Source organism: Nothobranchius furzeri, chromosome 12 (assembly GCF_043380555.1).
Source record: "Nothobranchius furzeri strain GRZ-AD chromosome 12, NfurGRZ-RIMD1, whole genome shotgun sequence".
NCBI lineage: Eukaryota > Metazoa > Chordata > Actinopteri > Cyprinodontiformes > Nothobranchiidae > Nothobranchius > Nothobranchius furzeri.
In genome coordinates, this window is record NC_091752.1 from 49698140 (window position 1) to 49724665 (window position 26526).

The following is a 26526-nucleotide window of genomic DNA, read 5'->3' on the forward strand; positions in this document are numbered from 1 at the left end:
ATTAGGGTCAGAATTGGGATTAGAATAGTGATTAGAATCAAGATCAGAATCCAGATTAGAATTGGGATTAGATTCAAATTCAGGGTCAGTTTTAATGTCAGAATCAGGATTAGAATCAGAATCGAGATTAAATTCAGGATAAGAATCAGGATCAGAATAAGAATAAGGATTAGCATAGTGATTATACTCAAGATCAGAATCTGGGTTAGAATCAAGATCAGGGTCAGTATTAAAGGGGCATTATGGAAGTTTGACAGCCAAAACATGTATAGAAATAATACATTTCTCCTTCATACATTCTCCTGCAATGCCCTGGTCCTGTAGAATGAGCCCTGGCATTTTTACTGTGATTGCCTGTTTTTCTGTAAAATCACAGAAAAAGAGAGCTGCTCGGGTCGAGCAGGCTGCTTCATGCACATCCACGCCCAGGCATAGCCCGTAGCATTTGCTATCCGTAGCTTTAGCAGCAGAGAGAGAGGCAGTGCCAACTCAGCGACTCTGTCGCTGTTCCTAACGCCTAGCGACAAAGCTAGCTACATTTCTGAGGACCCTTAGCTACTTTCTGTAGAACTTTGTTCTAGATATTTCCTGCAAATTAGCAACAAAATAGCCATTTTCGCTCCAAACCGTTCTTTGAACATTGTTTCAGCTGTCATCAAGAATATAAAATTTACAGATACGAAGGACGTTATTGGCGCTTTAGCTCATCTAGTAAAACGTCGGACTCCCGTGCAGAAGACCTGGGTTTGATTCTGGGTGTGAACATAGTTCATTTAGAGTTTCTTTTTTACATTAATGATATATTTTTTTACAGTAAGACGCCCAAATTTTTATTTGAGACTCGCCGAACGGCATTGAATTCACAGATAAAAAAGATGTGGGTTCAACTTTCATTTTGGAACAATTTTTCAAGCAAGGGAAGGGAATGATCTGAGCATGCAGGAGGACTGACCCATCTTAAACCTTTGTCAGCTGTGCTGAAGAGAAAGGTACAGAACCAAATTATTTAATTAATTAGCTGCAAGTTCTCCTGTCCTCTGTCCTCCGGGTCACACACACACACACACACACACACACACACACACACACACGGGACTGTCTCAGCTGTTATTTTCGTTAAGGAGTGTGCACGTACAGCATGTGCGCCTCGTGCACGAGCCTACTATTGAAGCTGCCGTTACGCTTTTGGCCTGAGGGGGCAATCACGAGCATAAAAATTCAAAACTCCGTAAAGTCCCTTTAATGTCAGAATCAGGATTAGAATCTGGATCAGGGTCAGTATTAATACCAGAATCAGGATTAGAATCTGGGTCAGAATAAGAAGGGTCAAGATTGTGGTCGTGGAAAAAGAAGGAAGTTTAGCTCTTTTTGCCGAGTTCTGGTTCTAGATAATTAGCAGGTGGATCAGTGGCAGGTCTACGATATTTTTTAAGTGTGGGGACACTAAATCTCCAGAGGGGCCAAGTATTGCTTCAACATCCTTATGCAAGATTGCTATCTGGCTCAATAACATCACTCGAGTTTAGATGATTGCACAAAGGACAGATGGCAGGACAGAGGCACTTCAGGGGGCCAATCAGATCAACGTCCCTGTGGCTCCGCCCCTAGAGCCACCAACGAGGTGGAAGTAAGTCATGTTGTGGGAAAAACTCCACATCTGATGTTCAATAGGCTAACGGAGTCTTGTAATAAAGAAATCAGGTGAATGATCTCATGATGGTTTAATGACTACCTGAAATGGTCATTTTTGCCTTATTTTAAAACACGTTTTCTTATTTTCTCCCGAGTCACCTCGTTATGTTTATTTACATCTCTCTGTTTTAAAGTTTACTCATCCTTCCCTGACTCGCCTGGTTTGAGATGTTGCACTTGTCACAGCGTCGATCTCCTCGTCCTTTAGTCTCTTTAGCCTCTGCAGCTGGTCCTCGTGGTCTTTCTTCATCTCCAGGATAGATTTCCTTAAACAAAGAAATGTAGCCAGGCAGGTCATCCAGGGCTCCGTTGGTTTAAAACCAGACTCAATCCATGCTCCACCTTTTACCTTTGGAGGTCTCGGAGTCTGTCCACCTCGCGGTCTCGGTCCTGCTGCGCTTGGGCCAGCTTTCGATGGTACTGAGCCAGCAGATCGGAGCGCTCCTGTTCAGCGGATCGCGTCAGCGAGGCCAGCCGCTCCATCAGCTCCTCGCATTCGAGCCGTGCTCGGGTCTCCCTCTGTGCCGCAGACTCCTCCAACAGCTTCACACGAGTCCTGGAGACACGAAACGTCAGTTAAAAACATGACCCCTGACGAGGCTCGTTTAGGTCCCGCTGAAGCATGAATTACTTGTGTGCACTCTCCAGGAGCTCCAGATCCTGTTTATGCCTCTGCTGCATGTTCTCTAGCATCATCCGGCTTTGGTCTCGCTCCAGCTGGAGAACCTTCACCTAGATTATGGGAAATGTATTTTTTTTACTGTCAATAAAAGCAACAAAATCTGGTGAGCGCCTCTGACTTTTACAGCGGTTTGAATGGGGACATACCTGGCCCTCCAACTGGATGACCCAGGCTTGTAAAGGTTCATCTCCATGTTGTTTCTGCAGGACTTCTGAGATAGCAACACTTCCTAAACCCAGCAGTGGATTCTTTAGAGGAAGAGAAGCCCAAATCACAAAAACACTCCGGGTGATATAAACATGATCAAATGAGACGAGTGCTCTTTTTTATTGTAATGATTTAAATCACATGTGATTTAATAAGCCATAAGGCGTAGGATTCCATAGGAAATATGAAATCCACCTTACGGATCTGTGAGGTTATTTAAATCAGAAGATTGGATCTTTTTAATGCAGGGATAAGATAACGGCTTCATATTCACTCAGAGACAACAGAAGAGAGAGAGTAAAGTTTAAAAGTTAAGAATTTTATTACTAACAAATTAAACTAGACTGACTTTAAAACTAAATGTATGGTGTAACTAAAGTGGATGAGACGGTGAATGGATGACGTGTGATGTGATCAGAACCAACAAATCCGAAGCTGCGATTAGTTCTGATGGGAACTGAAGGTGTTGTCTTCGCGTTAAGCTTTGGTTAGGAGGTTCATAAACACATTCAACGCCATTTGCCGGTCTACCTACCCTTCAGGAAGTCCCCTTTAGATCAGGAATGTCGAGGTCCAGCTTGACCCTCTCTGGAACCGAGCCGGTAGGAAAAGCAGCGGTTGCCGACCAGACCAGTCTGTGAGATACTTCCGGGTCACGACAATTTGTTGGAGTCTGGTGAGACCCGAGCCGGGGTCATGATAGTTCAGCTTTTATTCTGAAAGGAACTGTTGCAGCAGTTGGAACAAAAACGAATTTTCCAGCTTGTCGTTGGTTCTTACGGTTAAAGAGGAGAGTTACGGATTGGCCACTCCGACAACTTCTCTGGAACGCTTTGAACTGGCGTTAGAGATGACGTGGGCATAGTTTTATACTTCGGATGTTTTGGTTTATGGTCGAATGAAAAGTTGACAGAGTTACCAAACACCATCGAAACCACGCCTCCGTCAGATCTGTCAGATTCTGATTGGATCAGTGAAAGTAATGTGTCATGTCTTTTAACGCTACGTGAAATGAGTCCTGTTGGATCACTTAAAGTCACAGTACCTTTATATTCTATAGGATAATAATAAAGTTACTGACATTTTGATTTCACAGATCGGTCACATCTTATTTGTTGACTAACACTTGGTTGGATTAGCTTCATTAAAATAGAGTTCTTTGATTAATTAAAAGAAAAGAGTTCATTCTTCTGTTGAGCTGAAAATAAACAGGTTAGAGCGAATGCATGAGACCTTGAGACTTTCTCTCATGCAGACTATTCCTGTGTCAGAGGAGGGAAAAAACAGTCATTTCATTCCGTTACATTATCCAGTCTCACCTGCGGCTGCAGATCAGCTGTGATGGACACCTGTAAAGCAAAAACAGGACGATTTAAAAAGCCACCTTTTTGTTTAGGACCACGTGGTTTTCATCCAGAAGCGGTAAGCGCACCTGTTGCTGGACAGCCGTTGATGTGCGCTGCGTTTGCTGTGGATCTGAAACGATAATAAAAGTGCCCATAACACACTGCACCACGAACTAAAACACCTGATCTTGACGAGATCCAGGCCAGGATTACGTGTCAGAAACAGCATGTAGCCGCTTGTGAGCAGTGTGAATAAAAGCTGATTTTGTGGTGTGGAAACATTCAGAAAAGCAGAACGCTGTGGCGGACGGTGGAAATGAAACGGGATCGTTTGATTAAAACTCATGGCTGAGTGGCAGAGTTTAATACCTTGATTGGGCTTCTCCTCTCTGACAGGAGTGGAATGAGCTGCAGGGCTGAGAAAAAGAAACGTTTGACCTCCCTAAATGTTGTAACACAGAAGGATTGGTAGATTTATCATACGCAGATCTCACCTGGTGTCCCGGATGGATGGGAGCGTGTCTTCTATGCCTCTGGAAGTTTGAGGTGTGATTTGGTTTCTGAAAACAAAATCCTGTTATTTATGACTAAAGCGTGTTTGTCTGTGCTTGTGTGAGTTTTGCATGCTACCTAACAGCTGGATCCACTCCTACGAAGTCCTGCTGCGTGGAAGTTTTAGTTTCGTTGTTGGATGCAGACAGAGCCTTCCTCCTGGTCAGCGCTCCAGCCAACCAGTCGTCCTCCTCTTCCTCACCTTTCCTCTGACCTTTAGCGGCCTCTGATTTGTTCTGCTTAGTCTCAACATCAGCACCTGTTGCTGTTTTGGTGAGGAATGTGGCTTGACCTCCAGTTACGGAGAGCTTTCTGTCTGATATGGGAGAGAAGGGGCCTTTTGGGGAGAGCACAGAAGCTTTCACCTCTTTGGGACCATCTCCTAAGCGATCAGACTCGCTATCCGTCTTGAGGCCGAGCCAGTCAGAGGAGTTGCGGTGTCGGATGGTGGGTTTTGGTTTCTTCTCTGGGGTGGAGATGCTAACATCCTCAGTGGAAAACCTGATCACAAGGAGAAAAGCTTTTAAACTGGTTTTAGTATTCTTGAACCAGAAAGTTGAGCTTCTTCACGTTGGACATCACTCTGTAGCCCTCTGCTGGCCAGAAACTGCATAGACTACTTTGGTGGTTTGCGTAGGAACAGTGATCGGGGTGGAGTTTGCTGTGCTGGTAGCTAATATAAAGGCTAGCAGTTAGCTTTATCAGCTAAGCGATTGTCAATAAAGAAAAAAAGAAGAAGAATTTTGCCTTTTTTGGGCATCATGGACGAGCCTGAAAGTAAAAAGAAGAAAGGAATGTCTTCAGAGGCAAAGCAAAGAGCTAAAATCAGAGTGAACATCGGCAGGGTTGTTTGCAACTAGGGATGCAACGATATCACTTTTTTCCAAATTGATACCGATACCGAAACTTGGATCTGAGTATTCGCCGATACCGATTACCGATACTTCTACCACACAAAAAAAGGCAATGATTTGGAACACAGGTTTTTTTTTCCTGTTGTCAACCGGAAAAGACCGTCAGGTAGATAAAAAATAAAATATATAAATAGAAATGATCACAAAACTAAAATATTAGGTGAACAGAAATGACAAATTACAGTGAAGCCACTTTCAGACAACTGCATTGGTATCGGTTCCTGGTATCGGTTAACTTTTACCGATACCTGTATCTGTATTGGCCCGATACCGGTATCGGTGCATTCCTATTTGCAGCAGTTGTAATTTTGCTTTCAACCAGTAGGGGGAGAAGGAAGAAATTTGTGTTAATGTAAAGGGGCAAATTATTTAAATAATGTTTTAGACCGTTTGTGAAAAGTTTATACATTTAGATTAGGGCCGGGACTTTAACACGTTAATTACTATTAATTAATTAGAAATAAAATAACGCATTAAAAAATTAACGCATTTAATCGCAGCTTGCATTTCAAGCACGGCGGAACCTTTGTCATTGCACGATTTCCTCGTAGACTGAATATCACTGACACACACAACAATGCACAGTGCTAATGGCTACTAAAATGGAATAAAAACAGAAAGAAGGTGCCTTGCTTGGACTGATGCAGGACTTAGGAAACACGTCCGCTTCTTTTCTCAACTTGGAAAAAAAAACTTCCAGACAACAATGGAGTCCGTGTCGCGGACATTTTTTAGAGATCGTCTCTGCTGCGGCTGCCCGGTGGCACCGGAAACTTTACAAAAGTAGCGGTAAGCTATATTTTTAACATTTACATAACATCTGTGCAGCGCCGAAAGCACCAGACAGAATAATTCTGTGTCCTAACAGTAGTTTATGAAAGTAGTCAGACAAACGAGAGGCACCTGGCTGCCGTGTTCTCACTACTCTGTAAACAATCAAGGACAACGTGTCTTAAAGTTGAAAACAGAAGTTTAAGTTAAAACAGAAACACTCTGAAACTTTTCTGATGATTTTCTAAACAATTCTGTCGGGGCGTTATACGTTTCTGAGACGAGTCTGTCTAAACATCACATGCATTACTATCATTAAGCAGCAGGTGTGTTGAAGCTGTCATCAGCTAAGGGGCGGATGTTTAAGTGCATCAGGGGCAGCGAGGAACGAGAAAGTTGTGATCAGGCTGGAGATCACACCAGATTCGCTGCTGCAGGCGTGAATCTGCGGGTCGGCAGCATCCCCTTCTTAACGTGACAGCAGGACTTCCCATGTAAGGAAGGTCCGCTCACCTGTTCGTCAGATCATTATTTCCTCGCCATGATCTTTTATCATCCCATCAACCTCCAGTCATCCAACTGGAACCAGTTAGTGTTCCTGATCATTCTCAGAATATTCCATGCCTGCTCTGGTGTTAAAAGTTAGTACATTTAAGTCCTAGATCATATTTGTGCCAGTTCTACTGTCATTTTGAAGGATTATTATTTATATGTGTTTTTACTACATTATGAGTAGAAATGTTAATAAAACTCCCAATTATACAAACAAGTGAAACTGGAAAAATTAGAATCTGGTGCAAAGTCAAATTTATTTCAGTCATTCATCTAGACAGAGAGACAATTTAAAGGCTCAGGAACCCTTTGCAGGTGTTTTCTATTTGTATTTGAAATTTTAGTTGATTTGGGTTTTGTTTCATATCACACAGTGACATTTTTAGTTTACAGTAATAACCATGTCTAATGTTTGATTCTCTGTTTCATAATTTTAATTAAAAGTTTTACTTTGAGAGCACATTTTCCTGAACAATTAAAATGCGATTAATTTAGATTAATTAATTACAAAGCCTGTAATTAATTAGATTAAAATTTTTCATCAAGTCCAGGCCCTAATTTAGATAAAATTGAGTGTATATTGATTATAATCCAATGAATAGTTCAGTTTTTAAGTAAGTGATTTTTACGACTGTATCTAACTTTAAAAGTCTAATCAACACCAAAGAGCCACAAAGGTTGGACCCACTTAACGGACTGTCGGCGGGACTGCCGGCCCTCAGGGGTGGACCCCACTGTGGGCTGATAGGAACCAAACGTGAAGTCACCATCTAAATCTGCCAAACAGAAATATGAGAACTTCACTTTCTTTAGTTTTTTGCTTATTTCAACAAATAAAAGCAACAATATTCTCTGACCTCTAACTGTAGAGTTCTTCTCTTGTTGCTGCTTCTCTTGGGACTGAATCTGGTCATTCCTCTCACCTGTGGGGGGTCGATCTAGAAGATGCGATGAGGTAAAACCCTCGAGAATATCATCAATTCTTGTACGAGGTCTCTGAGAGTCATTGCTCCTAGAAGTGGTACAAACCCCAGAGAGGAAGACATGTTTGAAGAACACATACCAGTCTTGGGCATGGTTTCATCTGTGTACCAAAGCCGAAAGCATGGAGCAATCATTTATCACGTGAGCAACAGAGTGAAAACAGAGCTGGTACTTCTCTTTAGAAGACCAAAATGAAGCTTCTTTCTTCTTGTTTTTGTCTCTGTTTAACCCGAGATCATCTATGAGGTTGCCGTTGTCATCGTCGGTAAAAGAGAACACGTCGTTTTTGGAAGTCTTTGCTGTCGAACAAACAAGATTTAATTTTTACTTGTGAAACTAAAAATGAAAAAGGACTATCTTGGGAAATCTTCGACTTACTTGTTCTGTTCTTCAGGTTTGGGGATGCTAATGCAGATGGAAGAGATTTTTCTGCTTTGGACAGTCGAGGTTTTGATTCGGGCTGGGATTCACCTGGAAGTAAGTCATCAAGCACATCATCCAGGGGATTGTCGAGACCTGAAGACATAATTTGATTAGTTACGATTTGATCAAACTGAAAACCAGTAAACTATTGAAACATATGTTGTGTCTAGCACTAGGGGGCAGTATAGAAGAGGAGAGGGGCTGCGGAGAGGAGGGTCCATCCGATTGTTGAACCTCGAATTCAGGAAAAGCAATATGGTTTTCGCCCTGGCCGTGGAACACTGGACCAGCTCTATACTCTTAGGGGATCCTGGAGGGTGCGTGGGAGTTTGCCCAACCAATCTACATGTGTTTTGTGGATTTGGAGAAGGTGTTCAACTGCATCCACAAGGGGGTACGTGGGGTACTACGGGAGTATGGGGTACCAGGCCCTTTGATATGGACTGTTAGGTCCCTGTATGTCCGGTGTCAGAGCTTGGTCCGCATTGCTGACAGTAAGTCGAGCTAGTTTCAGGTGAGAATTGGACTCCACCAAGGCTGTCACTGATTCTGTTCATAAATTTTATGAACAGGATTTCTAGGCACAGCCAAGGTGTTGTGGGTGTTTAGGTGGCCTGAGGCTCAGGTCTCTGCTTTTCGCAGATGATGTGGTCCTGTTGGCTTCATCAGACAGTGATCTCCAGCTTTCGCTGGAGCGGTTCGCAGCCCGCAGAGTGTGAAACAGCTCGGGTGAGAATCAGCTGCTCTAAATCCGAGACCATGGTCTTCAACCAGAAAAGGCTAGAATGCCTTTTCTAGATCAGGGATGAGGTCCTGCCTCAAGTGGAGGAGTTTAAGAATTTCAGTGAGGGAAAAATGGAGCGCAAGATCAATCAGCATACTGGTGCTGCATCTGCTGTGATGCTGGCATTGTACCAATCTGTCATGGTGAAGAGAGAGCTGAGCCAGAAGGCAAAGTTCTTGATTTACTGGTTGATCTATGTTCCTACCCTCACCTACGGTCACGAGCTTTGGATAGTGACCGGAAGAACGAGATTGCGGATATGAGAGGATGAAATGAGTTATCTCCGCAGGGTGGCTGGGGTCTTCCTTAGAGATAAATTGAGAAGCTTGGTCATCCGGGAGGGGCTCGGAGTAGATCTGCTGCTCCTCCACATGGAGAGGACCCAGTTGAGTTGCCTTGGGCATCTGGTCAGGATGCCTCCTGGACGCCTCCCTGGTGAGGTTTTCCAGGCATGTCCAACTGGGAGGAGGTCCAAGGGAAGACCCAGGACATGCTGGAGGGACTATGTTTCTCGGCTGGCCTTGGGATTCCCCCGGAGGAGCTTTACCCAGGTAGCTGGGGAGAAAGAAGTCTGGGTCTCTCGGCCTAGGCTGCTTCCCCCACGACCCGACTCTGGATAAGCGGCTGAAAATGGATGGATGGAAGGATGGAATGTATGTAGGAGATAGAAGAAGTGCTTAAGGGAGTTAAGATGGATGCCTGATTCTGCTACATGTTGGAAAAGGAATTCTTCCCTAATCGTGCCACTTTCTGATATAACGATTGACCGTAACAACATGGTCCTAACTTTAAAAGATGCCGTATTGAAAATTCAAATGATGATTAAAAAAGCAAAACATGAAGAAAATTAGAAAAGAACTAGGGGTCATGAGCAAACATCTGTCCAAAAACTAGTAAAATTACTTCATTATTTGGGCAATAAAACATTTTAAAGTCCAGAACAGGTTGGCGACATCTCTGAGCAACCTTTTCTAACTTCCAATAAAGTTTAGGATGTGTACTTTTAGACCTAAAATCTAATCTTTCAGTTGTGTTTTGTAACTATGCAGAAAAAGGCAAATGTGTTGTATCCAGTAATAACAAAACATATACTTTACCAACGGAGAAAGAAGCATATGGTACTAAAAATAAGTTATTTCTGGAGATCAACAATGTCTATAAAATAAAGATAAACGGCAACAGGGAGGCGAAAGCTGAGGGTTTTGATTTCCCAGTTTAATGAAGATGAAGATCTGTAGAGGAGCTGGACAGCTCAAAAATACCCCTGCATGCCTTTGGGTTTGGTCTTTTCGGAAGTATCTGAAGTACCTGGAACTTTAAACATCACTGTTAAATATCAACTTCTGTAGACATTCAGAGACAAACGAACAATCATTTGGGTGAAGAATTTAGAAAATAATGCACAAACCCTATGAGTTTCTGACTGATAACATCTTAGATTCTGACAGATTTACAGAAAGAGAACTGCGAGGAAAAAAACTGACTGATGATTCAATTGAATTTATTTCTGCAGCTTCATCTCAGAGTATGAGCCTGTCCTCCAACAACTCACCCCGTTAGTAAAGTGAGTTAAAGCACCTGGAAGCTTGCAAGACCAGCATCTCTTATCAACGATATTCCATATTTGTGTTAGGACATGACTGATTAAAACACCAGATGTGGAACTCTACGCTGGATAAAGATGGAGTGGAAGACATCTCACACATTCTTGGAGCATGTGGATAAAACTTTCCAAACATTTTAAGTGCAACTAGTAGGGCTGGGGGTAAACGATTATTTTTAAAACGATTATTCTGACGATTATTTTATCGAATAGTGGACTATTCTAATGACTATTTAGAAAATTAATCTAATGATTATTTTTCTATTGCACAATTAACAAAAACCAGAAAATCTCAAATAAATTCCTCAAAAAAAATTGATAAATTCTTACTGTAAGAGAATAAACACTACAGGCCTTCCATTTTGTATAACACTGCGTTTATTGTGTTGGTTGGTTATGTTCTGGTGACGTGTAGAACTTGGGAGAGCAGGCTGCTGCCTGAGAGGTGGTAGAAGATGGAGTGTCTCCATGCTGCTTTGTTTTGGTCACTTATGTGCGTGAGGCGAGTGGTCTTACGGGTTAAACCAAACTCAGGTGATATTTTACACTAAACCGAAAACCCACAACACTCTAAATGTAATAAAAGGGAGATCTACACCACAAAAAAGATGAACTCTAAACCAAAACGTAACGGCTTATCCCAACGCAAGAAGCTGTTAGCGAAGATGCTAACAGTAGCTTTACCAACATTAAGTTCAAGTTACCAAGTTTAAATAAACCAAAAACACCCAGCAGCAAACAGACCAGCACGGAGGAGAGACTGCTACCACCAAAACAGCTCTCCTCATGTCTGAAAGAAGCTCCTTAATGAAGGGAGAAGCGCTCCCGGTGATTTTCTACATCTGCGATAGACACGAAGCAGCGCATCTGACCCCGGAAGTTGTTGTCCGTTGCCGGGAGACGAAAGGGCAAAACAGGAAAATAATCTAGTAGTGGACGGACGTTGTTCCGGGTCTTCGGTATTTGGCGGAGATGTTAGTGAAGGCGGAGAAGAGGGCGAACTAGAGGAAGAACAGGCAGATTCCTCCTCTATTTACAAACTCCTGGGGATGCAACAAGTGGGCGCGGTGCGTCGACTTCCGGATCTGACGTCGACAAATTTTTAGAATCGAGCCGTCGACTTCGTCGAGGCTTCGCTACAGCCCTATCAACTAGCTTGAGCACCATTTATAGGTTGGTCCAGTAATCGGAAGGTTGCAGGTTCGATCCCAGCTCTGACCAGAGAATGTTGCTGTTGTGTCCTTGGGCAGGACACTTAACCCAACTTGCCTGATGACGGTGGTCGGAGGGACCAGTGGCGCCAGTGTTCGACAGGCCTCGCCTCTGTCGGTGCTCCCCAGGGCAGCTGTGGCTACATCGTAGCTCATGTGAATGGTTGGACGACTGATTGTGTTGTAAAGCGCCTTGGGGGGGGGTTGTAGAATCCTAAGAAGGCGCTATACAAACACAGGCCATTTAAACCTTTGGATACATGATTCAGATCGCATAAAATAGAGCCAAAGGTCATTCCTCTTCTTTGGGAATTACTTGTGCGATAAGATCTGCAGCTTTAGCTGTATACAACAGTTGTTAACATGATTATGTACTGCCATATTTACCATCCCAACTACCAAGCTAGGAACCAACATTACCATACCGCTGCCTTCAACAGCTACCCGGTTTAAAGTGAACGAATGTCAACTGGTCCAAGCATACCAAACTGCACTGAAAATGAGACATCGGCAGACCGGTCAGTGATTGGCCAGGGGGTGGAGTCAGTGGTTGCTCCGGGTGTTTCTCGGTTTCACCTTACTGGCCACAACCTTTTCTGGATCTCTTCTTTATGGAGTCTGACAAAAAAGCTCGACTGAGCACAAAGTTAAACATCTCTACTATGTCCTCCATTGTTGCGTTGTTTTTGCATCACGTACAGATTAAGTTGAGCTAGCTACTTTTTAAAGTCCTGGGACCACCCTGCTATGTTGAGCCCATCCACCAGAGCCGTTTCTCTATTGTTATGGAAAACAACTTGAACTGCGGAAGTCGAGAAGAAGCAGCTTCTTGTGGACTTTTCAGGTCTAAAATCCCAAGGATCAACTGCCTGATGCCGATAAGCTTCCTTTCCAGGCCTGGTTCTAGGAACGGTGAGGTGAGGTAACCCATTTTCTGAGGCCTTTTAGGTATTGGAGACTTTATCATGGACTGATGTTCTGAACCGAGAGTGTCAACTCTTGTCCTCAAGATCCCTACACAGAATATTTTAGCAGTTTTCCTGCACCAATACACTTGATTCAATGGTTTATGCCCCTGTTCAGTAGATCAGCAAACTCTGCAGAAGCCTGTTAATCACTTGCTGATTAAAGTCAGGTGTGCTGGAGCAGGGATACAGCTGAAACATGCTAGATAGTAGCCCTTGAGGTCCAGGGTTGGAAGAAGAAAATATCATTTCCATAGCGCCTCTCAAGTTAAAAATCACAAGGCGCTTCAAAAAAACAAAAAATATAAAAAAGCATTTAGAAAATGTTTAAAAATATATTTAAAATGAGCAAAAAATAGACAATTGTGATGAAATAAATGTTAAGAAAAAGAGAGTGAACAGGAAAGAGGGAAATCAGTCGATCCTGAGGAAGGTGGAATAAGTGGGGAGAGCAGAATAAAGAGCGAGGGGATGAAGAAGGTCATCCAAAAGCCAGCTTGAACAAGTGAGTCTTCAGCTGCTTTTTGAAGGAGACCACTGAGTCCACTGATCTCAGGCTCAGGGGGAGAGAGTTCCAGAGTCTGAGGGCCACAGCAGCAAATGATCTGTTACCTTTGGTCTTTAGCCTGGTGCGCTGCACAACCAGTAGGCTTTGATCACTGGACCTCAGGGACCTGCTGGGGGTGTAGGGACTAAGAAGATCACCAATGTAAGATGGTGCTTGTCCATGTAAGGCCCTATAGACCAGAACCAGGATCTTGAAATGAACCCTGAAGATGACTGGCAGCCAGTGAAGCTGGAGGAGAAGCGGGGTGATGTGGGTGTGTTTGGAGGACTTGGTCAGAAGCCGAGCACAGGCATTCTGAACCACCTGTAGACGGTTCAGGGAGGTTCTGCTCAGACACGTGAAAAGAGAGTTACAGTAGTCTAAGCGTGAGGAGATGAAGGTGTGGATAACTGTCTCAAGTTCAGAGTGGGACAGAATGGGACTCAGCTTAGCAATGTTCCTGAGATGGAAGAAGGAAGAGCAAACAAGAGAACTGACATGAGAATCCAGGGTGAGAGCTGGGTCAAAGGTCACGCCAAGATTCCTGATGGAAGGTTTGGTGTGAGAAGCAAGCTGACCAAGAGAGTCTCTGACTTTGGGAACCAGCTTGTCTGGGGCACAGATGAGGATCTCAGACTTATCTTCATTCAGCTGTAGAAAGCTCCCAGCCATCCAGGTTTTGATAGAGTCTAAGCAGGTGTGTAACAGCTGCAGCTTAGACATCTCATGGGGCTTGAAGGAGATGTACAGTTGGATGTCATCTGCATAAAGATGGTAGGAGATTCCTTTGAAGGAGCTCAGGATGTGCTGAAGAGGAAGCAGATAGAGGAGGAAGAGCAGAGGCCCCAGCACAGAACCTTGTGAGACACCATGGGTAAGAGAGGTGGTGGAGGACCTAAACTTGGAGACGGCCACAGAAAAGGAGCGCTCAGAGAGATAAGAGGAGAACCACTCCAGAGCAGATCCTGATAGGCCTACCCAGTCTCTCAGCCTCTCCAGTAGCAAGTGATGGTCAACAGTGTCAAAGGCTGCAGTCAGGTCCAGCAGGACCAGAACAGAACAGTCCCCTGCATCACTGTGAGTCAGAAGGTCATTAGAGACCCTAAGAAGAGCTGTTTCAGTAGAATGAGCTCTACGAAAACCTGACTGGAAGCTATCATAGATGTTATGTTCATCAAGAGCTGCTGTGAGTTGTTTAGCCACAACCTTTTCCAAAATCTTGGAGATGAACGGAAGTTTAGAGATGGGTCTGAAGCTGCTATGGAGAGAGGGGTCGAGACTCGGCTTTTTAAGAAGTGGGTGGATTACAGCGTTCTTAAAGTAAGCAGGGACCTGACCAGAAACCAGAGAAGCATTAATTATAGAGAGCACGCTGGGACCGATGGACTGAAAAGCACTTTTAAACAAAGATGAGGGTAAGATGGGGGGCATGCAGAGGTCTTCCTAGAGTTAACTAGTTTGGTTAACTCAGGCAAAGAAACAGGAGCAAAGCTATCTAGGATAATGGGCCTGGTTGGAGTCGGGAGAGGCAGTGATAACGCTGAAGGAGAGATGCTAGATCTAACCTTATTGGAGACCACTGCAAAACAGCCGCCAGGAAGATGGAGATACTCAAACCCAACCACCAAGTTCCAGGTTGTGATTCTGCAGAAGTTGACTCCTCCAGGCCATGGTTCTGAACTGGTCCAAAGTCAACAGCTCCTGATTAACCTGTCTGTTTGCAGTTCAACCATCATCTATGATCATGGGATTTAGATCATGACTGTAAGAACAAAATCCTGGATAGAAGAGGCTGAAATGAGCCTCCTCTGTAGGGTGGCCCGGCTCGGCTCTAGAGATGCAGTGAGGAGATCCGCCATCTGACAGGAGCCTGGTGTATAACCGCCTCTCCTCTGCATCCAAGAGTCAGATGAGGTGGTTTAGGGGTATGATCAGAATGCCTCCTGGTCCCTTTCTGGGTATATCACACTGAGACAAAAACTAGGAGAACATGCAACACCCATTGGAGGGATTACATCTACTCCATATCCTAGGAATTATCTAGAATCCCCATGAGGAGAGATTCCCAGGCGGAGAGAGATGTCTGGATTTCCCGGGATCTGTTACCTCCTCAACCTTGAATAAGTGGTGGGTGGATTTAAGTTAAACTGAATGGAAACATAAGTATGAATAAAGGCGTGTTTTAAACCTCCACATATACTTGGGACAACTGAAATCATTACAAAGATCTTTAAATTTAAAGTAACACTAAATTGTTTTTCAAATCTTAAACTAGAGCTTTAACATTGGTCTCAGTGATTGTTGAGTTGTGGACTTGACTAGTTTCATATTTGACACAACTCTGCAGCCCCTGCTGTCCAGATACTGCACTTAACAGGTTTGTGGAGCAGGTAGGTGTCCTAGTTGGCATGCTAGCAATTAGTTGTTTCTGCTTGCTGATTTTCAATTTAAAAAAAAAACACAAGAAAAAGAAGAAGTTTGCCTTTTTGTTGGCATCATGGTGGAGCTTGGAAGTAAAAATAAGAGCGTAATGTCTTTGGAGGCAAAACAAAACACTAAAACCAGGGTGAACATTGGTGTGGCCTACACTAGTTTGAGGGAGCTAAAGGAGGCTACAAAATCACGAACTGATGGTGGCCTGGCTTTGTTGCTGCTGGATGTAAGTAATGATATATTTGTCCAACAATTTTGATCTTTTTACTTTGTGGTTTATTTTAGTATCAGTTGGATCATGTTAGTGCTAGCTTGTTTTAAGCGCTAGCTTCAGCAGGATTTACATCAGTTGTAATTCCACTTTCAACCAGTAGGACGGAGGAGCAGAAAACTCCACTTTAAAGTGGAGAGTTCAACATTTATTAGATGTGTTGTAGCATAAAGTACACAACTGTGACGTGTTGGCACTTACTCACTAGTGTACCTTTGATGTCAGATGTCTGACCGAGAGGTTCACCATCATCTTCATCATTATCTGAGAATGATTTAGAACAAGCACAGAAATGCAGCCAGTCAACAACAGATTCACCTTTCGGGGGAAATAACACACATCCCAGATGTTTTCTCACCAAAGGAGAACTTCTTGAAGCTACGGCCTGCGAATGAAGAGTTAAGGCTTGGCTTCTTTGTTCCTCGTTTCGCTTCATCTAAATGTTGAGAGGAAACAGAACATCTCTCATCCAAGATAATCTAACATCAAGGTAACTAAAACACAATAGATTACCTGTTCCATCTGAATTGTTGTGAGCTTCTAAGACAGAAAAATCCTTTTTTAGACGTTCAGTTGCGAGCGTCTTTGTTTGAGCAGGAGCTGCGCCCGCATTCAACAGGTTGGCCTCCATATCATCAATGTTCTGAGTATAAAGAAGGTAAATTAGGACCACATGAGGTGCAACAACCACTTTTGGACACTTGATAATTATTTACTTTCAAGCTCTTCAACAAGTCTTCTGGGTCTACCTCTGAGACATCAGAGTCCTTAAACAGAATGGAAACACAATAAAAACGTCAATGAAATAAATAGAAAAAGAAAAGACAAAGAAAATGAGTTGTTATACCTCAAAGTCCAAACCTTCCCTCTTGACCTCCTCCGCCAGGGCGCTGAACATCTCATCAGTGGGAGACGAGATGTAGAAGCAGCAGAATGTGACTCAAAGAAAAGACGGGTAATAATTTAAAAGTTAGTAGTCCAGAACTCCTGAATTCTATCAACTTATGGATTACGCGCTCCAGTGTAAGCTCTGTTTGACCAGTGTGGCTGAGCTGAATGGTAAGTTGTAAAACACAGCCATGCTAATGCTACATCAATGACGGTTACAGGTAATTCTGATAGAACTACACTAGGGCTGCACGATATTAGGAAAACCTGCGATATGTGATAACAGTGATTATTATTGCAATGACGATATTACTGCGATAAATAAAAACTTAACTAGGAACAAAAATAATCAAAAACAAAGAAAAAAAATGACAAAAAAATCATAAAAATGAGAAAAGCAAAAGATGCGAGGAAAGGGAAAAATAAAACGAACAGGAAAAGGCAATCAGTGGATCCCGGGAAAAGCAGAATCAGCAGAAAGAGCAGAACAAAGCTAACTCAGGTGTTTGCTAACCATCAGAATTAAGTGCCGTCTGCCTCGGGGGCGGGCATCTAACCTACAAGAACCCACCTAATTGGCCAAATGGGCGAAGAGCTCCATTAGATTTGTTAAAGAAAACATCATGCTTCCGTTTGATAACATTTGAGCTGACCATTCATTGCGATATTTATCTGTTATTTGCGATATGCATATTGCGCATGCTGATATCGCGATAACGAGATATTTGCGATATATTGTGCAGCCCTAAACTACACTTACTTCCGTCCTCAAAGAAGCTGTCAATCACATCATCTCCAAACACGGCTTCAGAAAAAACACACACATTTAGCAGGAGTTCCACACTCCTGTAACTGTTTCTAACGTCCATCTATGTGAGAATATTTCAAGCATTTCTAAAACATAAACTGGCATACTTAGATGCCACCAATTTTAAAGGTCAACTTTACTCATATTTTCAACAACATTTGCAGTGGTCTCTAGTAGGAATGAATGTCATGTGAGTTGTTGTCTGAGGAGGAAAAGCTCAGACTGTTTAAGGACGTAGAAGTTCGCCAGAGGAGAGAGTGGCAGAACTTGACAGGATTTGGAGTCTTATTTCCTGATGTTTGGACATCTCGTCTCTGATTGGCTATCAGCAACATGACTTTACCACTGACTCTGCAAAGTTGATGTTTTATCTTCAAATAACACAAGCCCGAAGGAGTTCTGCTGTGTGGTGGAGTTGCTAATGCTAACAGTTAGCTTTTACTAGCCGATAGGGTTGTCACGGTAACCGGTGTAGCGGTAAACCCCGGTAAAAAAGTTGAGAGTAATAACCGTCTTGTTTTTTAAAACTATATTATCTCGGTGGATTACCGTGGCTGCGGTGTAGGCGCGGTGACCCTTACCAGCCACCGTATCATCTGCTGAAGTTGCCGGCGGCACATGCATACTTTGATGTTTACAACCAAAACTTTCTTGAAGCTAAAGCTGAAATAATGGCCAAAGGAGGAGACGGCAGCACTCAGGACATTTATTATCCCTCAAAGAAGCCAAAGTGGGAAGTACGGGCATTTTTTGGATATTTGAAGAATGCCGAGGGACAGTTGATAGACGACGGCTATCCTGTTTGCAGCACGTGCAGAAAAAGTGTCTGTGAAAAACAGCAATGCTTCAAATCTCATGACACATCTGCATGACCATCACCCACAACTCTACAGTCAACGCAAGGCAAGTTAACGTTAGCGTTTTAGCTAAAATGCGTGATCCGAGGATTTGGGTTGAGGGAAAATGCAACGAGTCGCTATATCAGCCGCAGCGCCGCTACCTGCATATAAACCGTGTCGCGGACACCCCCATGTTGAAATGACGTTATGCATTACGGGGCTCGCAGGGGCAGATAAGAGTTGGTCTCTCTCAGAGAATAATTATGAATTTAACAATGATTACTTCCTGATGACATTTTCCCACATCTGCAAAGCTCACTGAAGGACACAAACCGAGGACAATATTTTCCTGATATAGGGATTATTACTCAAGTAAGGGTGAAAAAGTATCTGATTAGAAGGCTACTTGAGTACTGAGTATCATCTGATCTAATATTTTTAAAATGATGACACCTAACAGACAAAAAATAAGAAGTTATGGAAAAATATTGGTATTTTAAAGACTAAAGGGGAAAAATGTAAACAAATAAACAACATAATTTCAAAATAACACATTTTAGGCAAAATTTAGACACAAACTGAGGACAATATTTTCCTGATATACAGGGTTTATGTAGTTGTCTGAAAATGTAACAAGTTTAAAAAAGTACCGCGATAACACCGAAAACCGTGATAATTTTGGTCACAATAACCATGAGGTTAAATTTTCACACCGTGACAACCCTACTAGCCGAGATGTTCTCTGCCCTCTCCTGGACACTAAAACATCCAAAAGACCTTTTTCCACCTTTCCCGGGATCCACAGATTTCCTTCATCCATACATTTTTCAAAGGACAATATTTATTTTTTTTCTTTTTCAAAATATTTTATAAAGAATTACAAAAAATATATAATTTTTTTTACATTTTTTTGTTTTTGTGAAGCGCCTCCTGATTTTTATCTTGAGAGGCGCTATATTAAAGATCGTTTTCTTTCTTTTATCATGTTCAGCCTGCATGTTTAACGCAGAGTGACCGATCGCTTTCAAAAATATGAAGTAAAAAAATGGTGAACCTGCTCTTTTTTGCATAATAGATTTTAATTAATACTGAAAATACAGTTTGTTCTCTTCTTGGGAGGGTAGGAGCTAAGATTACCATGTAGCAAAAGACAATTACAGACAAAAACATGACAAAAACAACATCTTCAAACATTCAGGACACACCAGGTACCCCAGTAACTTGTTTGATTCAATATCAACAGAATTATGACTAAACTGTTCAATACTGGACTAGTCACAAAACTTCAGTTTCTGACTAGTTTCAAAAGCTCTGGTCATATTTGGTTTCACCTTGACTTAAATATCTGTGGCTGAAGATTTTCAGAATAAAACTGATGTAAGTTGTTTGTTATGGTTCTTAAACTCCAGGTTATTATAACACGTGACGAGAATAATTACCTTTACACACATAAGCAGTTTGTGCATCTATAATAAAGACAAACTCTGATAGATAACCTTCAGGTATCAGTAATGAAACTTACTTTTAGAGGCTTTGATTAGAAGGCTGCAGAAGAACAGCAAAAACTTTTAGTTTACAACGAAACATGTAATTTAAACGTTTTCACAATAAAAGCATAAACTGGTATGTCGTCTGCTTTCAGCTATCTTGAAAATGACTAAAAACGTTAATCAGTATGCACTTTTACGCATCATGTTGTCTTTGAGGAAAGCTAGCAGGCTAATGCTAAATAAATCTGTTTAGACGTCTCTTGTCTTCATAGGTAACCACGCCGTTCCGCTAGTTAGCATTTGCGCTCAATATAATTACACAGAACGACCGCAAACAGTAGCTTTGAACGAATCACTAGCAAATAGATATGGAAGCTGTCTTTGTGCGTTTAAAGGTTGTTTACAATTAACTCTAAACACACAGATAGAAAAGTTTACAGCACCAATACCTTTGTTTGTTAGCCCTTTTGTCGCATCGCTTAGCTAGTTTAATTCCAAGCCTCAAACCCTACGATTAGCATTACATACAGATGGAAAAAATGGAAGAAAACCATAAGCTTCTGTGTTTACACCGCGTAGCCGGTGAGCGTCTCTTGGAATTCTAGGGTGACCAAGGAAGGTCCCGCCTTTCTCGCCTCTGATTGGCTAGATGGGCTCAACTACGATTGGCTGAAAAGTCGCGGAGGCTGCAGACAACAGCGGCCTTCGTTTGACTGAAAGCTAAAGCAAAGCAACTGATGTGGTTTTCTGAGCAGAGGTAAATATGTCCTTGTGAGAAAGCTAATATTAGCTTTTCAAAAGCCACGTTAAAAATAATAGACATGCCTTCAAATGTTCATCTAATCTGTTGTTTGCTGATGACACAGCTGCCAGTTCAATACACACACACACGCACGCACACACACACACACACACACACACACACACACACACACACACACACACACACACACACACACACACACACCTGGTGTCCCAGAGCAAAGGGAACCCCAAGGTGCTGTTTAAGACCATCAGCAGCATCGTCTCTCCTGCCTCTCCTACAGCCTCCATCCACTCTGTTGCAGACTGTGAGAACTTTCTGTCTTTCTTTGTGGACAAAGTCAATAAGGTTAGATCTAGCATCTCTCCTTCAGCCTTATCACTGCCTCTCCCGACTCCAACCAGACCCATCATCCTAGCTTTGCTCCTGTTTCTTTGCCTGAGTTAACCAAACTAGTTAACTCTATGAAGACCTCTGCATGCCCCCTCCACATCTTACCCTCGTCTTTGTTTAAAAGTGCTTTTCAGTCCATCGGTCCCAGCGTGCTCTCTATAATTAATGCTTCTCTGGTTTCTGGTCAGGTCCCTGCTTACTTTAAGAACACTGTAATCCACCCGCTTCTTAAAAAACCGAGTCTCGACCCCTCTCTCCATAGCAGCTTCAGACCCATCTCTAAACTTCCGTTCATCTCCAAGATCTTGGAAAAAGTTGTGGCTAAACAACTCACAGCTGCTCTTGATGAACATAACATCTATGATAGCTTCCAGTCAGGTTTTCGTAGAGCTCATTCTACTGAAACAGCTCTTCTTAGGGTCTCTAATGACCTTCTGACTCACAGTTCTGTTCTGGTCCTGCTGGACCTGACTGCAGCCTTTGACACTGTTGACCATCACCTGCTACTGGAGAGGCTGAGAGACTGGGTAGGCCTATCAGGATCTGCTCTGGAGTGGTTCTCCTGTTATCTCTCTGAGCGCTCCTTTTCTGTGGCCGTCTCCAAGTTGAGGTCCTCCACCACCTCTCTTACCCATGGTGTCCCACAAGGTTCTGTGCTGGGGCCTCTGCTCTTCCTCCTCTATCTGCTTCCTCTTCAGCACATCCTGAGCTCCTTCAAATGAATCTCCTACCATCTTTATGCAGATGACATCCAACTGTACATCTCCTTTAAGCCCCATGAGATGTCTAAGCTGCTGCTGTTACACACCTGCTTAGGCTCTATCAAAACCTGGATGGCTGGGAGCTTTCTACAGCTGAATGAAGATAAGACTGAGATCCTCATCTGTGCCCCAGACAGGCTGGTTCCCAAAGTCAGAGACTCTCTTGGTCAGCTTACTTCTCACACCAAACCTTCCGTCAGGAATCTTGGCGTGACCTTTGACCCAGCTCTCACCCTGGATTATCATGTCAGTTCTCTTGTTCGCTCTTCCTTCTTCCATCTCAGGAACATTGCTAAGCTGAGTCCCATTCTGTCCCACTCTGAACTTGAGACAGTTATTCACACCATTATCTCCTCACGCTTAGACTACTGTAACTCTCTTTTCACGTGTCTGAGCAGAACCTCCCTGAACCGTCTACAGGTGGTTCAGAATACTTGTGCTCGGCTTCTGACCAAGTCCTCCAAACACACCCACATCACCCCGCTTCTCCTCCAGCTTCACTGGCTGCCAGTCAACTTCAGGGTTCATTTCAAGATCCTGGTTCTGGTCTATAGGGCCTTACATGGACAAGCACCATCTTACATTGGTGATCTTCTCTGTCCCTACACCCCCAGCAGGTCCCTGAGGTCCAGTGATCAAAGCCTACTGGTTGTGCAGCGCACCAGGCTAAAGACCAAAGGTGACAGATCATTTGCTGCTGTGGCCCCCAGACTCTGGAACTCTCTCCCCCTGAGCCTGAGATCAGTGGACTCAGTGGTCTCCTTTAAAAAGCAGCTGAAGACTCACTTGTTCAAGCTGGCTTTTGTGTGACCTTCTTCACCACTCTCTCTTTATTCTGCTCTCCCCACCTATTCCACCTTCCTCAGGATCCTCTGATTTCCCTCTTTCCTATTCACTCTCTCTCTTTCTTAACATTTTTTAATCACAATTGTCTATTTTTTGCTCATTTTAAATATATTTTTAACCATTTTCTAAATTCTTTTTTATATTTTTACACTTTATGTTTTTGTGAAGCGCCTCGTGATTTTTATCTTGAGAGGCGCTATAGAAATAATATTTTCTTCTTCTTCTTCTTCTTCGTCACACACACGCGTACACACACACACACACACACGCACACATACATGTTTTTATGGGTTTGTGTGGACTAAGTTTTCTAAGTTGTTTGTGTGGACCCTGACTTCCACTATAGCCAGAATGGTGCAAAAATTATGTTTGCCTCTAGGTGGGAGTAGAGATTCAGAATGTCACCTAAAATATGGGAAAACTCAAACTAAAAGCTTGTATTTATTTACAGTCATTGTGTGGACATACTCCCGTTGCCGGGCAGATTTGCGCTTTTCCTCACATCAAAATTTCTATTCAAACCAAACTATCTCATGCCAAATTTATATAAATACACATACATACATATGCATACACACACATACAAACACATAGATATATTATTTGACAGTTTGATAGATAAAAAATAATTATTTATTAGATAGATATATAGATAAATATATAATTTATTTGACAGACAGTTAGATAAAAATGAATCAGACAGATAGATAGATAGATAGATAGATAGATAGATAGATAGATAGATAGATAGATAGATAGATAGATAGATAGATAGATAGATAGATAGATTGATTGATTGATTGATTGATTGATTGATTGATTGATTGATTGATTGATTGATTGATTGATTGATTGATTGATTCTAGCAAGTCTAGCATCTACAGTGCTGGGATTTTTACATTTATCTATTACATTTTATTTGTCAAGTACATAATTTAAATCAGTCTTCCTGATTTTTACCTTTAGTTCATACATACATTTTAGACTAATGCATGCAGTTTCATTAAAAGGAAACAATTTCTTTGCAAAGCATTATTTTATTAATTAAACAGAAAAAAAAAGATTTTTTAAATCCTATAAATAACTGGACTTTTTAAATGGCAGCTTTCGTTATTTTAACTTCAATTGCTTTTGAAAAAGAAACTGGGGGGAAAAAGTGCCTTTAAGATGTAGTTTTTATCATTTTAGCCAGAGTGTGAGCATACATCTGTTTCAAATAAAATAATATATATATATAAAATTTTAGAAGCATGCCTAACATCAACACACCTAGGCCTCATTGTGTCACACCCACCTAACAACACTGAGGCATGTGAAACACAAACAATCATGTGAACATGAACAGTTTATAATTGTTTCCTCCTGTGCTGTGATAGAGTTGTAGACTTGGTTTTTAATATCTTACCAGGTTCTACTCTTGAGCTCAGACTCTGTCTTAAGTGCCTTAAGGCATGGTACTTTACCAGGAACGGTCTCTAAAGTTATGTACTTTCCAAGCTGTCGCCATACTGCTGCTTTCTCAGCTGAACTCCAAGGCCTTTTTTCACCCATTGCTTGGTGAGAAGAAGCTGATCCAGTTCTGCAACAGAAATCACAAGTAGGAAATATTTAAGGATGTTTGATGGTTAGGGATATTTATTATTACTTTTGAATTAGTTTTACTTATATGAAGCAACTGAAACTGTATTAATGCATTATATCCTAATACTCAAAATACATTTTGTTTTGTTTGCTAATAAATTTGGTAATACTAATACATGACTTGGATCTTATGATACAACATAGCATATTGCAACAAAATTAAAAGTGTCATACACCTATTTTAACTGCAATTTTTCTTGATTGTGTATATGTATATATATATATGCGCTGGAATTACCAGGGATTTTACACTGAAACTGTGTGTGATTTCCTGTCTAGCCCAATGGTAACTGCGGAAATTGGCGCATCCCAGAAGCGGCTCGTGGAAAAATTTGAACACGATCTTATCTTTAGCTCCTCGGCATGCCGCTCCTGGGCCGCGTCTGAAAATTGCCGCGACGCGGCTGGTTTGTGACACTCCATATACTATAATGGATTCTATTTCAAGTGGTGCCGCATCGCTGCGGTGCTGTGTCGCTGGCGTTCCACGGCGCTTTTGCTGCCAATGTGCAGTAGGCTTGAGAGTTCAGCATGGCATGTATATGCAAATTTTTAAACTAGCTAAAATTAAATGTGTATATGATTAAATACACAGAAATTTAAACCCAACACCCAACAGCACAAAGACAAATGAAGAAAAAATGTACCTATCTTATGTTTCTTCTTGATGTCCTCCGATGGTTCCGCATATTTTGAGCTCTGGCTCAGCAGTTCTACCTGATCTGAAAAATAAAGAACATGCAGAATATATTAGTAACCAAAGTGCATCAACTATATTTATGTACCAAATCACACTGCAGTGAGACTACGGGTTTCAGCAAGAAGGAAAGAAAAGCTGTAGAAGACACTAGTGAGAGCAGTCATGTTGACTGGTTAAGAAACGGCATCAACGAAGAAAAGACGGGAGGTAGAAGAGGTTGCAGAGCTCAAAATGTTGAGGTCATCTTTGGGAGTGATGAGGATGGAAAGGATCAGGAATGAGTGTCACATATGTAAAATCCGTCTGCAGTGAACCTTGTGCTGTCTCACCATCTGAATCTTCAGCTGGTTAAACCTTCTTCCTTGGCCCTTTTCCTCTGTAGGTCCCTTCAAAGAGAAGAAAAACAGTTGTAAAATCAAGTGTCACCTTCTGATCGTTAGGTACTTTAGCCAAGCAAAAGTTTACCTCTTTTTCCTGCTGTCTGTCTGTGATCATCTGATGGTTCTGGTCTTGTGGGCCTCTTAGTCAGAATGTCAGGTTCTACAAGACAAAACATTCATGAACACCAATCCAGTCTGACAGATGCCAAATAAAATACTCAAATGTTATCAAGTAAGTAAGAAAAAATAGTTTTTTACCTCACTAAATCGTACAATAATTTTGTAATGCCATGAAACTAAAATAATAAACTAATAGTCAATAGATAACTGAAAATCAACGAGAACTGTTACAGTTGGTCACTAAGCAAAAAATGTTTTCAATTCTACAAATTGTTTAGTTCCATTTTTCTGTTCTTATCATACACAGAGTAGCACAGTTTCTGTTTTTAGCTTATTTTGCTGACAGTTTCAGCTACTTCCCGAAGGTGACAGGAAGTACCCAAAACTGTCAGCAACATAAGGTAAAACAGAAACTTTGCTACTCTGTATGAGATAAGATCAGAAAAATGGAACTCGAAAAGAAACACAGAAAGAACATAAGAAAAATACAAATAATTTTTTTCTCTGTGGCACTATATTTCTGCCACATATACACAATTTGAAATAGTATCTCAAACTATTGACTATTCATTTGAAATGTGACTGAACACATGGTCATCATGTTATCTTGTACCATCTGAATCATCAGCCTGCTCAGAAGCATCCTCAGGTTGGACTTCGTAATCACTTAGACTGACTAGTGGTGCGTGTGTAGGTTCTTTTCCAGGCAAATCAACTGTTAAAATAAAAACAGAAGGTTCTAATTTTATGCTTTAATTTAGTTGAATTTCAAATAAGTCATCTAAAATATGCTCACTTTCTAAGCTCATATCAATCTCATCCAGAGATTTGCCCTTGTACATTTCTGTTCCCAGCTCCATTGCCATCAGGAGCTTGCTGACTTTGGCCAGCTGAAGTGTGTTTTCTGTTAGCCTGTAGTATTCACGATGTACACGAATATCGTGCCCCATGAACTTAGCC

General features: G+C 42.0%; 1 protein-coding gene across 1 annotated transcript in view; it reads right to left on the reverse strand.

The window, feature by feature from the left end:
* LOC107373802 (fas-binding factor 1 homolog) overlaps positions 1-25666 on the reverse strand; it is a 28667-nt gene extending 3001 nt beyond the window's left edge. The window contains exons 1-22 of the mRNA XM_070542042.1: positions 25532-25666; positions 25396-25452; positions 25014-25088; positions 24215-24304; positions 16785-16876; positions 16654-16704; positions 16451-16580; positions 16296-16373; positions 16139-16201; positions 8079-8216; positions 7873-7999; positions 7574-7728; positions 7405-7492; positions 4558-4980; positions 4422-4487; positions 4297-4343; positions 4014-4057; positions 3901-3930; positions 2521-2622; positions 2324-2424; positions 2042-2248; positions 1851-1958 (exon numbers count right to left, since the gene is read on the reverse strand). Of these exons, the coding sequence (XP_070398143.1) occupies positions 1851-1958; positions 2042-2248; positions 2324-2424; positions 2521-2622; positions 3901-3930; positions 4014-4057; positions 4297-4343; positions 4422-4487; positions 4558-4980; positions 7405-7492; positions 7574-7728; positions 7873-7999; positions 8079-8216; positions 16139-16201; positions 16296-16373; positions 16451-16580; positions 16654-16704; positions 16785-16835 (2009 nt within the window). The 5' untranslated portion in view covers positions 16836-16876; positions 24215-24304; positions 25014-25088; positions 25396-25452; positions 25532-25666. The remainder of the gene's footprint in view (positions 1-1850; positions 1959-2041; positions 2249-2323; positions 2425-2520; positions 2623-3900; positions 3931-4013; positions 4058-4296; positions 4344-4421; positions 4488-4557; positions 4981-7404; positions 7493-7573; positions 7729-7872; positions 8000-8078; positions 8217-16138; positions 16202-16295; positions 16374-16450; positions 16581-16653; positions 16705-16784; positions 16877-24214; positions 24305-25013; positions 25089-25395; positions 25453-25531) is intronic.
* Positions 25667-26526: the final 860 nt, after the last annotated feature.